Source organism: Ischnura elegans, chromosome 12 (genome assembly GCF_921293095.1).
Source record: "Ischnura elegans chromosome 12, ioIscEleg1.1, whole genome shotgun sequence".
In the NCBI taxonomy this organism is placed as follows: domain Eukaryota; kingdom Metazoa; phylum Arthropoda; class Insecta; order Odonata; family Coenagrionidae; genus Ischnura; species Ischnura elegans.
Window position 1 is genome coordinate 10876784 of NC_060257.1, and position 15900 is coordinate 10892683.

General features: G+C 37.9%; 1 protein-coding gene across 1 annotated transcript in view; it reads right to left on the reverse strand.

Moving 5' to 3' along the window:
- The window catches only part of LOC124169109 (homeobox protein DLX-2-like), a 208618-nt gene that overhangs the window by 127530 nt on the left and 65188 nt on the right, over positions 1 to 15900 (reverse strand). Inside the window, exon 2 of the mRNA XM_046547601.1 lies at positions 14809 to 14990. Coding sequence (XP_046403557.1) covers positions 14809 to 14990 — 182 coding nt within the window. The remainder of the gene's footprint in view (positions 1 to 14808; positions 14991 to 15900) is intronic.

Below are 15900 nucleotides of genomic sequence, written 5' to 3' on the forward strand. Positions count from 1 at the left end.
CATAATTCGCTATTCTCCTTCCTGGCAAGAGATGATTCTTTATTTCGCTGTACGAATGAAACTCAGCGCGCATCTGAACGATTTTTTCTTGGCCCAACTCCGGTAACGCGAGATATAAATACTGATCGCGATACAAAACACGAATTATTTTGGACTTATTGTTAGCTTCAAATGCGTAGAACAATTTGCTCCTTCATTCAAGTGGGTCATTGATTTTAAGATGAGGTAAATTATATCATAGGTCAAATTATGTAGGAATAACTCATGAATTTCTTTAGTTCTTCCCGAGAATTATATTCAAAAATTTTACTTTGTGTTTCTTCTAGAATTTTTTTTTCGTATTCTCTCACAGGTTTATGGCATATGAATTATATTACTATATGAATTATATAGTCTTCCACCTCATGCCTACTGACTTCTGGGATACTCTTCCGGGTCAAGTATATAGAAGTAGGAGAGGATTAGCCTATAATTATTTATTTTTAGCTCATAAGTGAATGACATTTTTCTGTATACGCCACCCATGCGCCACCTAGCGACCTTAAACCAAAAATATTCGTCTAGTAATAATATAAGATACCCATTATATTTAATGACAAATAGAAAAGGCCATTCCATTTATTTTGGTCCAAAAAGGTTTATGTTGGATAAGGTGAGCTCCACAAAACGTTTGATTACGCTTACGTCATCATTAGCATTTTTTTACCTCGACCAAGGACCTCGACATCCTATGAAGTATGTCCGAGTCTCGAATTATTTTCCCTTAACGAGCGCACTTGAAGCTCTGAGTACAAATACTCGCACTTAAGTTGGACGTAAGTGGGCCATAAAAGTTTTATTGCTATTCCACCGCTGATCGACCCTTTCGTGGAAATACTTAAGTTACCCAGCATCTCGTGACATTAGTCATGTTGTCGTCAAGACGGTTACACCGCGAAAAAAGAACTCAAAATACCCTATGCTCCTTATACGGAATATTTTCAAATGTGGCTATGGAAAACCAACTCTACAAACTACCCAAAACGGCCTCGGTAGGCATGTGGCGGGGTTGTTACAACAATAGCTAATGAAAAAAATAAATGAAAAATGAAGTCCGCATACGGCCCTTTATGTATCGTTCTGTTCGACTTAGAAATATACATAGGGAGGTTCTAAGATGCGGTTCTCCATGTCACTCTGAAATGATAATACTCTCTATTGCTTAAGAAATCTAAACTAACATGCAACAGTACCAGGACACAGATAATCATACACAAGCGAAATAACTTGCCACGATTTCGTTTTACGCCTTAGCGAATATCTTTGGTAAACATACTTGCCCATTTTGAGAGGTTACTAAAATATCGTTTATCATTCGTTAAAATATCGTTCTTAAATGACAGTAAAGCTTCTCCGAGAGTTGACTAAATTTTATCATCTGATATGGACAATGAATTGAGTGGAGAGCTGCGTCAAATCAATCCTAGGATCGTTGACCAGTGATGATGATGGACAATGAAATACGCATGGTACCTCATAGGCTGTAACCTGATCCCAAAAAATCATTCCCTGTTGAACTGAATACGATCTGGCTCATCCATGTACAATTTAAGTGCTATAATAATTGTAAAAAGTTGTTGATTAATTAATTATTTGATTATTTTTTCAATTATAATATTATCTTCTTATTTTTTAAATTGATTCGCAATATCTACCAGGTGAAACACTCATTAACTGCTCACGTCTTTGTGGCCAACTCCATAGACACGGCAATGTTTAGACATGTTTTAATACGTAAATCATTACAATAATATTTTGCGTATCCCACTTAACTCCATTAATGTCTCAATCAAATTTAATATAATACATTATATATATTCATTTTTTTAGCATAAATGTCATCCCTTATTGTTACCATTACATTTCTACTTCCGATTCCGAATGCCGACGGTTCCAAAAATATATCCGACCATTTCTCTTCCGAGAAATTCCCTTCGTGTTTTGCGTGCCGCTACGTTTCTTTCGAATCGATTGATACCTTTTTAACGCTTTTAAACTCCGCATTTCCAAGAAATCTGACGACGCGTTCTTATCTCCGTCGCGTGAAATGACAAATCCGTATTTGAGAGATTAGAAAAAAGAAAATACGTCCCGAATCCTGAAGCAGAGGTAAGGATTTTGATGGATAGATTGCGAGATGGCATCGGCTGCGCTAAATAGGTTACTTTCTCCAAAGAGGGAGATTCTTTAAGGGGTGTTGTCCTGTTAGAATACTTACTTAGTTTGAAGGATAATTGACTATTACAGAGGTGTCGTTGAAATGAAATTAATTAGTACATGGTCATGATTAATGCCTATCAAAATCGTGAAGGAGTAATTCTTAGAACATTGGATATGTTTGATGGTAATGGAGAAATTATATGGACCCCTATATAAAGAAACCATACTTTTAAATGTTAAAGAACATTTTTTTTCATGCCATGACAAGTGAGAAACGCATGTCTCTTTTAAATGGCGGTGTTTCTCGTGGTGTTCTTGACTTTTCATTTTCAGGCCTTCACTTTTCATTTCAGCAGTTTATTGCATTTTTGAGTAAGGTCAATCAGTTATGTAAAATATGAAAAAGTAACTAACTACCTCTCTCATTTATTCCACTTGTACCCACTTGAAGCATAAGAGTAATTTTTCAAAGATTTTTCAGTAATGTAACGTGGGAGATACAGATGATTGGATTTGTGAAATATGTGGAATTGTACTATGTATGATAGTTTTCGTAGCAGTGGCTTCAAACCTCGGAAATTAATTAGTTGTTTGATATCAGTCTGAACGTCGTAGCATTGGTTTATATTTTCATTCTCGAATAAAATGCTCCTCACGAATTAGTACGATGTATCTACTTACAATTAATGGAAATGAACTAGAGGTTAATAAAAAAAGAAAAACAGAATGTTTAATTAATTAGTATACCAAATATTTTTGGTCTACACCACAAAAATACTTGTCTTCGAATGAACGAAGACTTTTAAACACTGCCTTCAGGTTTGCCATTTTTCTTCAGCAGTTATACATTCTAGAGTCAAACCTGTTGATAATGAAACGTCATGGAGTAAAAAGTTTTTTGAGCGAAATTCTAAGCCAGTTTTATGTAAATCAGTAGCTGCTCTTAATCTCACTTTCTCATTTCAGCCGATAAATACTTTTAGATGTCTGTCTACCTGCCAGTTATTCTATTTCCCATTGAAAGTGTATGGAGCGGCGACTTTACAAATTATCAATTTATACACGGAAAAGTGTTTTTATATCTAAAACCGCTGGGGTTGGGTATTTTTTCGACCCCTTATCAATGAAAGAAAACTTTTAAATGTTAGTGGACAATGTTTTGATAAACACATTTCTCTTTTAAATGGCAGCATTTCTGCTGGTGTTTATCTGACAACGTTTGCGTGACTCTTTCAGTGAATTGATGAATCTAAAAGATGATAGCCCGTGAAGTTTACTCGTAAAATTATCAGACGGCAAGTTCTAAGTTCAGATCAAAATTTGTCTCAAGGAACAAAACAAAATACTGCCGCGAGGTTCGCCGGGAACTCCTTGTCACTTTTATCTGGTTGATGATTTTATATTTTATGGTCTAATTACAGCGTAAGTAAGATATCTCCGTGGCAGATATTGCGATATTATGGCTTTCCAAAAAAAAATATCGGTGACAATTAAAAATTGTGCTGAAGATAGTATTTATTCTTAAAAGTCTTGATTCTTTGTGCCCCAGGGGTCAAGGTTCTCAAAATATCATCGTCAGATTATCACCATAATGAATATTCACGTCAACTGCAAATGTTGCGAATGCACATACACTGCGTCTCTGTAGTTTGAAGAACAATTAAAATAAACTTTTCGCTTAAGCTAGATAAAGCTACAATTAAATATTTTAGTTGCAGGGAAATGTCAGTTCCCAAATGCTTCTCATTTGATTGCTAGTGTTAATGATGATCTATATTGCGCCAACCAGTTTCTAAAATGAAAGTTATGACGCATAAAATAGGTACCTGAACCGGAAAGGAGATATTTTAGTGCCCCATACAGGAAACAAAATTACAAATGTTAAATTTTTAACACAGGGAAAACAGAAGGAAAGCTATAATTTAAGCATAAAGCGTGCATCAATTTCATCTCTGGCCAACAATCCTAAGATTGGTTTGACGCAGCTCTCCGCTCAATTCTTAAATCGGGAAATCTTTTAAAATCTTCTTATTCCTTCTCTTTCACATCCTTCTTTACCTGTTCCACATATTCCATTCTGGGCCTTCCTTTTCCGTTCCTGCTATCTTTTCTTATCGAGGATTGTCTTCAGCAAAGCGTACAGATCTTACCAAATAAGGTGGATTCCTATTATTTTTTTACTGCCTAAATCGAAAGATTATTACTCCTGGAGTAAGTAATTCACGCTTTTAGATTTTTAAATTACGATATCTATTTTTCGCGATGGAATGAAAAGTGAAAATTTTCTGGCGAGCGAACACGCGACGGCTAAGTATGAATGCTGGGAAAACCCCGTGTGACGTCATTCTGGTTCCGGCTGCCACCGTGTGAGGCCACCTTGGTGCGAAGCTATGTGCGCCGCTACGATGCAGGCTGCTAGCAGGTAGCAGAGTACCCTGGTAGCAGGTAGAGCTTGGCTTAAATAAGGATTATTAATACCCTATCAAACGAAGGAAACTTTTCGACCTTATGCAATTTTAATAGGCTATTACTTGGAGATGTTTCCCTGAGCTATGTGCCTGAAGCATGCATTGGCAATCTCAGACGATGTAAAACTCCTATCTACTCGTGTAGCATCTTGGTCCCTTTGACGTCACGTGGAGTGGCATCGCATAGGCGCCAATCTGGCCTTTTTCAAATGAGGTTAAAAAAAACAAATAATTTGTATATTATGAATAGGTACACAAATGGTGGGTAACGAATCGCAATCAATTCCTTTCCTTTTCTTTGATGAAATAAACTACCGTATTGTCGGGAAAGTATGAGAAGGTTAGGGAATTCCAGTTTGATATTTGAGTTGATACCGTGGAAAGGGGGGGGGAGCAGCGAACAAATCTTTCGGAATCGGGGCGAATAAGGGGATAGATGGGGTACGTAATGGTTCCGGATGGGGGAGGAAACGTGAGAGAGGGAATTATGGGTAGGAGATCCAGGTTTTATTTTCGTCGGGGAGGTCGGAAAGACAAAAGGGAGGAAGCGGTGGCTAGTTAGTCATAGAGGGAGCGGCGGTGGCAGCGTCGCGTCCGATTAGCGAGACCTCTGCCGGATTCCCCTAAAACCTAATTGGGAGCGCGGGTGTGCGATGCACCTGCATCCATGGCAGCGTCCGTATTAGCCGCCCTCAGCTGATGCGATGAGCCCAATTACCACTCTGCAGCCTGCAGCCGCCTTTTCCGCTGTTTGGGTCAAGCTCGCGACTGTGAATACGCTCGTATATCCGTAAGAAATACGCTAGGAAATACTGGATCAATACTCGTATTTTAATGACGAAGCTGAATGAAATTTAATTTTGAGCACCAATTTGCACTTTTTTAATTACCAATTTCTATTCTTCATTTTGAAGTTAATATATATTTTTGTGTCGTCTGTTACCACCCAACCCCATGTTTTGTTTAAAAATAATAATTAATTATGATGCATATGTCTTTATGACCAATATTACTCTAGTATATGTTTAGTTTATTTTCTGTTTTTAAGTTCATTTGTTGTTTGTTTTGTTTATTTGTGAGCATTTTTGTTTTTATTTTGATTTCTTTTATTTCTTTGTTTGAGACGATGCTATGGTGATGAAAGATAAACAATGAATTGTTAAGGAGAGAGCCATCTTGAAGTGGATGTAAAATAGGATTGAGAATAAAACAGAGTGTCAAGTGATATTTACATTGAATTTAATTGCTGTCTGTGATGCGTTAATTATTAGAATGAGCCGGCTCAATTTTCAATAACATTGTAAGGTATAATTCCATAGAATTAGAGACAACGCCCAAAAAATGAAAATATCAAATACGCCTATAAAACGATAGCTTATCATACTATCCATTATATTCTAAAAGACAAAATTCTTATCAACATTTCGGTTTTATTCAATCGCAGTTCACTTCGAAACACTTTTCAATCAAGATATTGTGAAATGGCTTTTAACCTGCTTGAATGACTGTGTTAAAAAATTAACTATTCTTTTTTGCTTGATAGTTTCGATTTAAATTCCAAATTCTTCTCAAATGATTCATCCATGCAAGTATTAAAAATGAACATTATTGGGTTAACCAGTTTCCATTAGGAAAGTAAATTTTTTAAAAATACGTTAACTGTAAGAGGAGGCTATTTTAGTGTCCCATGCGTAGAATAAAATTCCTAATCTTAAATTTTTTCAAGTGGTGCAAAAGCTATAATTTATAATTTAATCATAAAGCTTAAATATCTTACAAAAATGCACTAATGACTATTCCACTGAGCTATCTCAAAAAGTTATTTATTTTTAGGCATCACTGTGGCTAATTTTTTTCGAGATATTTCCCAGTATCCCATGCGTAGAACAAAATTCCTAATCCTAATTTTTTTAAAGTGGTGCAAAAGAAGGAAAGCTATTTTTAAACGTATTATTAACGTATTTTAAAATACTTTAACTGTAAGAGGAAGCTATTTTAGTGTCCCATACGTAGAAAAAAATTCCTAATCTTAAATTTTCTCAAGTGGTGCAAAAGCTATAATTTATTATTTAATCATAAAGCTTAAATATGTTACAAAAATTCACTAATGACCATTCCTCTTAGCTATCTCATAAGGTTATTTATTTTTAGGCATCACAGTGGCTGAGTTTTTTTTCGAGATATTTCGCATTTGATTCCACACATCTCTCTTGTGTCACCAAATACTACATCATGAGAACACCGCGCCCCCTGAGGGGGATGAAACGGATGATTTTAGCGTGAAAATGACCACCAGAGAAAGGTTCAAGTGATGGACACTGGTCAGTGACTAAAGCACCGAAATGAAAGGAGGGTAGTGACATAGCAGAGTATCCGTTTCCTGGACATCTCATTGGAGATTCACGTCAAGCACACCCAAGGGGATTGAGAAAAGTTGCCCACACGCTCACAGTTGCGTGGGGATGGTGTTGGCTGGAAGAAGGAAAGTCCCCATAGATTATTAGGTGTGAAAACAGTTTATAACCATTGCGCCACTCTGGAATACTCGGGAGACCTCTAAATAAACCGTATATTAGACGAACGAAGTAGACCAGTTCGGTATGACGAAATGTGTGGGAGAATCATATTGCAGTCCCTAAGGGAGGAGGGATTGAAGAGAAATATAGCTATTGGGGTTGTGACTTCGGAATCCCTCAAATTATATAAGCTTCCTTGAAATCCTCATTTGGCATTGTCCCTCTTTATTACACGTATTCTCTCTTAAACTATCTTTTTAACAATTCCCTTCTTTTTGTCAACAACAGAGTGGATTAAAAAAAAAATAATAAACAATGTGAAACAATACCCTAGAAAGCATACATTAAAATATAAATTCTTCGGAATGTTCCTCGATGAGGTGAATCACATTAAAATATTCAAGGTTGGGCAGAAACACAGGACACAAAAAGATTTAAAAAAACACTCTCTGAACTAAATTTTCGGTGCTATACATCCACCTTCCTCAGAGCTAGGGAGGAGACTCAAGTAGGAGTGTATGCCACCAAAAATTTAGTTCAGTGAGTGGTTTTTCATCTTTTTGTGTCCTATGTTTCTGCCAAACCTGGGATATTTTAATGTCATTAAAACATACATTAATACAATTAAAAACCCAAATAAGGAACGAAACGAAATATATCAAGTTAAATTAAATAAATCAAAATGGATTCGGACAAGGCACGACTTTACAGGGTCGATACTGAAACAATAGCATTCGATTGTGCGAGGCCTGTAGATTTTCCTATTGATTCAAATGACAGCCGCAGCGGAGTTTATCTTGTATGATTTTGTAACTGTAAACCTAGTTATTACTGTCAAATGGCATGTTAATTATAGGCGGTGGGCATAATTAGACTTCCAGAGGCGGAAGAGAATTCAACTGACTATGGCTGCTAAAGAAAATAGCACATTAGATTAAAACTTAAGAAGTAAGTGGTAAATGCTGCAGAGAAGAGGTTGATTTAGCTGCTATACTTATTAATCTCCTCGTTCCTGGAGTTTTGTATGCAATACATCGACGTTTGATTTTTTTCCCCACTTGGATAAATGAAATGTCGTTATTGCAACTAGTTCCGTTTTTCCTGATAGATGACAGCATCATAAAAAAGAACGATTCACAGAAATCGCTAATGTAGATTGTCAACATCTAATTGACCAAGAAATATGACATTCATACCAAAAATATCAGTAGATACGTCCCGAGAATAAGGAGGATAATCTCTACTTCAGTCTCGCCATATAAACTGTAATCCTGTCGGGTTAGCAGGTGCTATAATCAGTTGATTCCACCAGTCAGATATTGTGACATCATCACAGGTTATTCTTCGGTTCACGGTGAAGATGCGGGGAACATACATCACCGTGAGGATCTCACCTTATGAGTGGCAAAACAGCTTCCATAATTGGGGTACTAGGGAATCGGAGTATGGTGGCAGATTGAAAGAGGGTTGGGAAACCTTGGGATGTAAACAGGGGTTAATCACAGGGTTGGATTCGGGTCGCAGCAGTACCCCTTCTGAAGCGACCCTTTGTAATCCGCTGACCTCTACGAGGGTCGACCTCTTCGTCACCTTACCCTAATACGCAACAATACCGTTAACCATGGCAACATATCCCCCTGGTCCTCAACAAGGCCTTCGTCCATACAATGCCCCTCTCCCTCAAATGACTACCAGCTTGGACCCCCGCTGTTTTGCACAGCCCGCGATCAGATATCACAGATGACCCCCGTGGTCTTACCATTCATAAATCCCAAGTTCTATGCCCCACCGAAGTGACGGCAATAAGTCGTGCAGGAGAAATGAGGGCGAAAACGGATGAAATATGTTGAAGAGAGGTAATCGGATACTTATCGGTCAGCTCATCAACCACTAAGGGGTCCCCTGAGGGCCGTTTCACAGTTGCGATGCTTCAAGAGGCATGAAGCGCACCTCGTCAAAATGTAGAATGATGCACTAATAGTACGAAATACGAAGCATAACTCTTGCGATAATGTATTTGCCGAACACTTGGGTTTTTGGCGCTTTGAGACTTAAATATTTGTCTCCCAACATCCCCTTTATAGCTTTTTATCTGAACCCAAAATTCATTGGGCTCAAACATAGTATATTTACGAAATACAATGAGAGGTATAAAGTTAATATTTTCGAGTAGGTACACTGGGTTATTGGAGCTAATAAGTCATCTTAGTAAAAAATGATGATTGACGGCTGAACCGGCACAAATTGCATCTATTTGCGGGTTAAGAATGGCAGTTATTTTTAAGCTCACTTGGTTAATTACCTCACTTTTTCTCTTGATAGCATTCACATTATTTACGTGCATTCTTGTCAATACCTTCGTAATTTTTTGTGTAGTAAGTATGAGGTTTATAGTGCGGTGCATGAAGTTCAAAACTCTTCGCAAACCAACTGTCATTACCGCGACCATGCCATCCCCCATAATGTAGTGATTAATAAGTAACTTTTTTGAAACTTCATTCTGGCAGCAGTAAGAATCAAATCTCATTAGAAAATATTTTCCCTACTTTTTTGAGATATGGCAGAATAAAAATCTATAAACTTAAAGGGAATAACCATTTACATCGAGAAATATTAATTCGTCCCTTACAAATAACAATTTTAAGCAAAACGAATGTCTTTTTGCCTCCATTCCCAAGGCCGAATGCGTAGTTGACACTTGTTTAACGGACATAAAAGCGGCCTATTACCTATTTTTCTGTCACGGCGAGAATATTTTGAATTGCAGATCGCAGTCACGTCCACGCGATGTGGGCTTGTTGGATAACAAGAATCAGACATGCGGGTGATTTCGGCAGCGTCAATGGGCTTATTTGTCGCTCGTTAGTGAATTTTCCGTTACGCTCAATAAGAGGAGAATACGATGAATTTCGTCTGAAGCTAGTAATACCTAGGGCAGACAGACCATCACAAGTTCTCCTGTCCGTAGCTTAATACTGGCGCTAGCGCAATTCTCCTTTTTCAGTTAAGTATATGAGGAGGAATAGATCTCTGCAGCCACCAAACTGTTCGTTTTAGCATTGGTGGTTAGGAGAACCGTCTAAAAATTAATTTTTCGTTAATTCAACAGTGTTCTATACAGTTTTGAACCAAGAAAGAAAGATAAAATGGTGTACTTGCTGGGAAACTTGGCCATCTACCTTCCCATGAGCGCAATAAGAACTAATACATTCACCCAAACCACTACATGAAATAAGTAACTTTGTTAACTCTTACGTAATGATCCTCTCATGAGCTCCTTCATGTTCATGAACGCCTCCCATGCTGATGCAATTCTTTTCCTGATATCCTTACTACTGTATCCGTTTTCCTATAATTTGCTGCCCAAATAGCTGATTTAATCTACCTGCTAAAGCTCTCCCCCACTTACTTTTATCTTGAGTCTCACCTTAAGTACTAGCTCGAGAAGCTTTACAAAACCGCTATGCCTCATCTCATAAGGTCCTTCATGTTCATGAACACCTCATTTGCTAATGCGATTCCCTTCCTGATGTCCTTACCACTGTATCAGTTGGGAGGAAAGAATTAAGGATGAAATTCCAAAGATAATGTGCGGAAAAATGAAGAAGGCATACTAAGAAGAATACAAAGATCGAAGTCGACGTCTAATTTTTAGGCACCATATCTAAATACCAGTAGCCATCCCGGAAGGGAAATATAGAGCGCGGCCAGGGGTTCAAGAGGAAAGAATAACGGGTGGTATCCGAAGGATAGCGCGCCGCTAAGGTGGGAGGTATACACAAAGAGGGAGGTGGAATATGCATAAAGGGCCAAAGGGAAGAGTTGGAACGGGATCGGAAGAGATATGGCCAACGGAAGGGAGGAAAAACCAACCACAAGGGGTTTAATTATCCGGCACCATTACTTGACCCCTGCCCTTGTCTCTCCCCCCCAAAATGCCCCCCCTCTGACGTCATTTCATCCCCTTCGATTCAACTCGAGACGATTCGCCACGCTGACCCTTAAAGCGTACCATTAAAATGAACACCCTTGGGGTTTTTGGTGGTGGGTTGTGAGGTGAAGAATAGAATAACGCCTGGCCACCATTAATGAGGAGTGTAGACCATCTATAATAGGAGCTCACATATCCGCTAACAAGAAATCATTTTGACGAAACTTTAGGTGTCGAAATGTTGATATTATTTTATGAAAATCAAAGGTATTCTATCGTATAAGGTAGGCTGGCATGAAATATTTTGCGCACGAACCCGCACTCTGCCCACTTCGACGTATAATTTGCAACTTCTATTTGCATTTAGCCATATTCCTTTTAATTATATCCATGGCGCCGGGGTAAAGTCCCCGACTGCCAACCTAGAGGTCGCGGGTTCGAATCCCGCCTGGGTGGCTTGACTACCATCCAGGGCATGGATGTTTGTGAATGTCTAACAAGTTAATTGTAAGAGAGGACAACGCTGTCCTAAATTCGCTTGTATAATAAAGACAAATTATTATTATTATTATTATTATTAAATCGTTCTCTTCGTCATTTCACTGAGTACAACTCTGTCTTCAAATACAATCTTAAGTGATCTAAGTATTGAAATATTCAATTATTTTATATTAATAATCATTTATAGCGGTTATTCTAGAAAAATTACTAGCGGAGGTCACGTTTAGAAGGGAACTCTTTGCGTCTGAGACTACATGCTGCCGCGCAAGAAATTTTGATGACGGATAGCGGAGAATGCCAACTCAGTTTACTTTAGAACTCCTCGTATGCCTACAATAGCATTAAGGCAGTATGATATCCCAGCAGAAGGAGTAATATCTCAGAAAGTAATACCTGATATATATCCAATACCTATAAGTCCTAGAGACCTGTAAGTCCTATAGACCTGTAAGTCCTATAGACCTGTAAGTCCTATATCTTTGTATTTAACCTCACTGCAGTACCAATCGAGTTACAGGTATGAATATACTGAACAGCGTCAGATACAGGATTTCTTTCATCAACTCTTAGGATTTATCATTGAAACGACTGGAAAAATTCGCTCCTATACTCTGCTCTGTGCATTTATAATCATAAATGCTAGGTGTCATTCACCAAAGAATGTTTAACCGTCATTTTTAATGTTTTTGATTCGGTTGAATTAATAATTAAAATGACGCATTTAATTTGTAGAGATCTTTTTTTAATATTAATACAGCAATACTCTTAAATACTTAAGATGAATCTCAACCGGTTTCAGTGGAAATCCATTCGGATGATGGTAATCGCTTGCTTGAAACCGGTACCCAGACGGATGTTTCTTTCTCGTGGATGGATATGCATGCATATTTAATAAGCCTGAAATTAATATTTTTTTCTTTTCAACACGAAAGGTGAATCTTGTCACAAACGATCAGACATTTCTCCCAGAGCCCCGTTTCCCTGGATTTTGCCTCATTATCTTCATTTTTTCAGCACAGAAATACATAAGTGAGCAAGTTTACTAGTTTACTATGTACTTTGTCGTTATTTTATTTAGGTATAACCGCAGGCTAGCGTCAAGAAGGAGATTATGTAGGCTTCACTTGTTTGAAGTATTAGATAGGAATTTGTAAGTAAATCTATGCCTGTTTAATTTAATGACATAGGTAAATGTATGATTCTTTAGAATATCATCCCAGCAAGAAATTTTGCCGAAAAATACCTTGAGTCTGCCTTATCCAATAATACGACTTATACTGGCGGTGCTGCTACTCAATGTACAAAGTATTTGCTAGTTAGCGTACATTGGAAATTTAGTATCCTCATGGATGTGAGATGGGCAACTGATCGAAGAGTCCCTGGTTAAAATTCCAGGGCCTTAGAAGTTAGAACCCTTCCAAAAATTATGTATGGAGTACGAGGTGACCAAAGAAATGGAATTATCCCCCTAACCCCGAACTAGTGAATTTCGCACGCAAGTGGCTTACCCAGGTGTGAGATTTACTCTTTCCTTAAAGTTGGGCTGAATCACTGAGGACCGCTATTATACGCCATTCTGACTTAGTTACCCTCCATACCCCATACATTAACCTGCTAACATTTCCTTCCTCGCGTTACCGATCAATCCCACACATTTTCATTCGATCCCCGAACCCTACGCCCCTTATAGCCTCATAAACCCTTTTGCTATCTCGACCCTACCACCGCCCACTTCCCGGTACAAGCAGCGAACCCGAGCACCCTGGAACCCCCACATAATCCTGTGTCGTTTCACCTTTCCACGCCGAGCAGCTCGACGACGGCTAATTCCCTTAAAATCGACCCCTGGTGGGCGTTTGCGCGATTCCATAGTATTCCCTGCGTTCATCCTATATTTTAATTTTTACCTTCGAGTTTTTTTTCCTCTTTTTTTTGGGTGATATTTTTCTCCTCTTTTCGGAAGCTCGAATATCTTTCCCTCCCTTCTATTTCTGCGATCGGGAAATAAAAGCTGCCGCTCCGTTTAATGAGCGGAATTCGAGATGGCCAGCGCTGGGGAAATAGTATATCCCCTCTTCCAACGTTAGGGAAGCAGTCAGTTGAATATTTTTCCTGTTGGAAGAATGTTATATGGCGGTTCTATTTATATTTTTTCTCGTCTGTTTGAATCACGAGTGTTCGAGTGGTGTAAAATTCTTGGTGAAGCGTATTTTGTGTGGAAATTGGATAACGTTCAAAATAATTTTCTTCATTTCTCGGATTGTACCTCGTCGGTTTTTGTGTTTACGACAAAAAGATCTTGGATGTTTCGAAGAAATTCCTATTTTCACTGGCTTTAGGACATACACCCATGCATATCATTTCAGCCAGTTATAAACTCCTCCAATTTCAATGTAAACAATATATGTTAGACCCTCCGTAGTATCCAATAATGTTCCATCCATGGAGTAAATATATCACATCATGGAGTATATGTATCACAGAGTACCAACACTTACTTCCCGAGAAATTTTGTTTGTTTGCCTTTAGATTTAGGTCCTAGTTAAAGATTAAATGAGATCAATTCGGCCTAAGTAATATCACATTGACATGATTACATCTGCTTTCCACCAGATGAATTCAGACGTGTAATACGCTAAGGAACTTTTTATTTGTTTAAAATGCGCTCATATATTGTTTTTTCCGTGTTCTTTTCTCAAGTGATATTGTTTTTATAAAAATTAACATTTAAAGCAAGAAATGATCATTTAATCTCTAAAATTCTGACGCCAATATGTTTTCTTCTACTAAGGTCGACGTCTGGGCACAAGATGATTCTGCGAATTGTATCTATTTTAATAAATGAGAGTAATTCGGCCTAATATCACATTGACATGATTACATCTGCTTTCCACGAGATGAATTCAGGCGTGTATCACGCTAAAGGACTTTTTATTTGTTTAAAAGGCGCTCATAAATTGTTTTTTTCCGTGTCCTTTGCTCAAGCGATATTTTTTCTTGTAAAAATTAACATTTAAAACCAGAAATGATCGTTCAATCTCTAAAATGTCAACGCCAATATGGTTTCTTCTACTTAGGTCTACGTCTGGAAAGAAGATGATTCTACGAATTATATCTATTTTTTATTTCGAGACATTAAATCTTCCGTCAACTCGATGGATTCAGGATTGCCAACATTAGAGGTTAAACTCACCTGAGTTTGCGTGAGGCCAAGTGATGCGGCCAACTCCGCCCTTTCCGGCAGCGCCAGGTACTGCGTCCGCTGGAACCTCCGGTTCAACTGTTGAAGCTGCAGGCTCGAGTAGATGGTCCGTGGTTTTCGCATCTTCTTACCCTTGCCGTTCACACGCATCGACGGGTCATCCTGGCACTTGTCTGCAAAGGGAGAAAATAACGTTAGGAACAGTGCTGGTGATATAGTACAGAGAAAATTGTATCGTAACATAGTCGTAATTCCATATTTTCATCCGTCCACGGTAGCGTTCAAGCATGAAAGAGATTATAATATATAATTTGATGGACGACATGCTCATATTTTGAATTTTTTGTACGGATGATATAACTTTGTTGAGTTTTTTATGAAATAAAATTACTAATTGTAAGTGCGAAATAAGTCAGTTTTTATCAAGGTGATGGGTTACCTGGGTTTGAACTACTTGATAGTCATATCAAGTAGTAGAGACTCTTGATAATGTCTATCTAGTATATGAAACCCAGGGTTTTGTAGAACACTCCAAATGAATTATTTCGCAATCTAGATAAGTGGTTCCATCGAGTGAAGCCTGAACACTTGATATATAAAATAACTAAGATCTAATGCGGTAGGTAAGGTACATTTTCGTGCGGTAAATACGCACCATTAATAAAAGAAGACATACTTACACTAAAAATTTTTATCGACAATGAGAAACCACGGATAATTTAATCCGAATTCTTGACGGCTACCGAAGAGTAAGTTTTAAGTATGCGGAAAAGTTCCCTACTTACACTCGCAACACCTTTTGAACAATGAAATTCTCGTAGTGACTGATTCATATTCAGTGACATTTCAATATCATTCATTAAGGATGACATTTACTAGCAAGAAACAAGATATTCATTATTGTTCAAGTATCTAGCTTAAGTATCTTACTCTCATGCTTTTTCTCCGTCGAGAATATAACCCACGGTCGTAAAAAAATTGTTTTTTTTCCATAATTTGTCGTAGTAAGGGAATATCACCAAGCAACGCTCAAAGTATGCGAAAAAGTTGGTCTACCGAAATCTCATTTTAACACTGATGTCG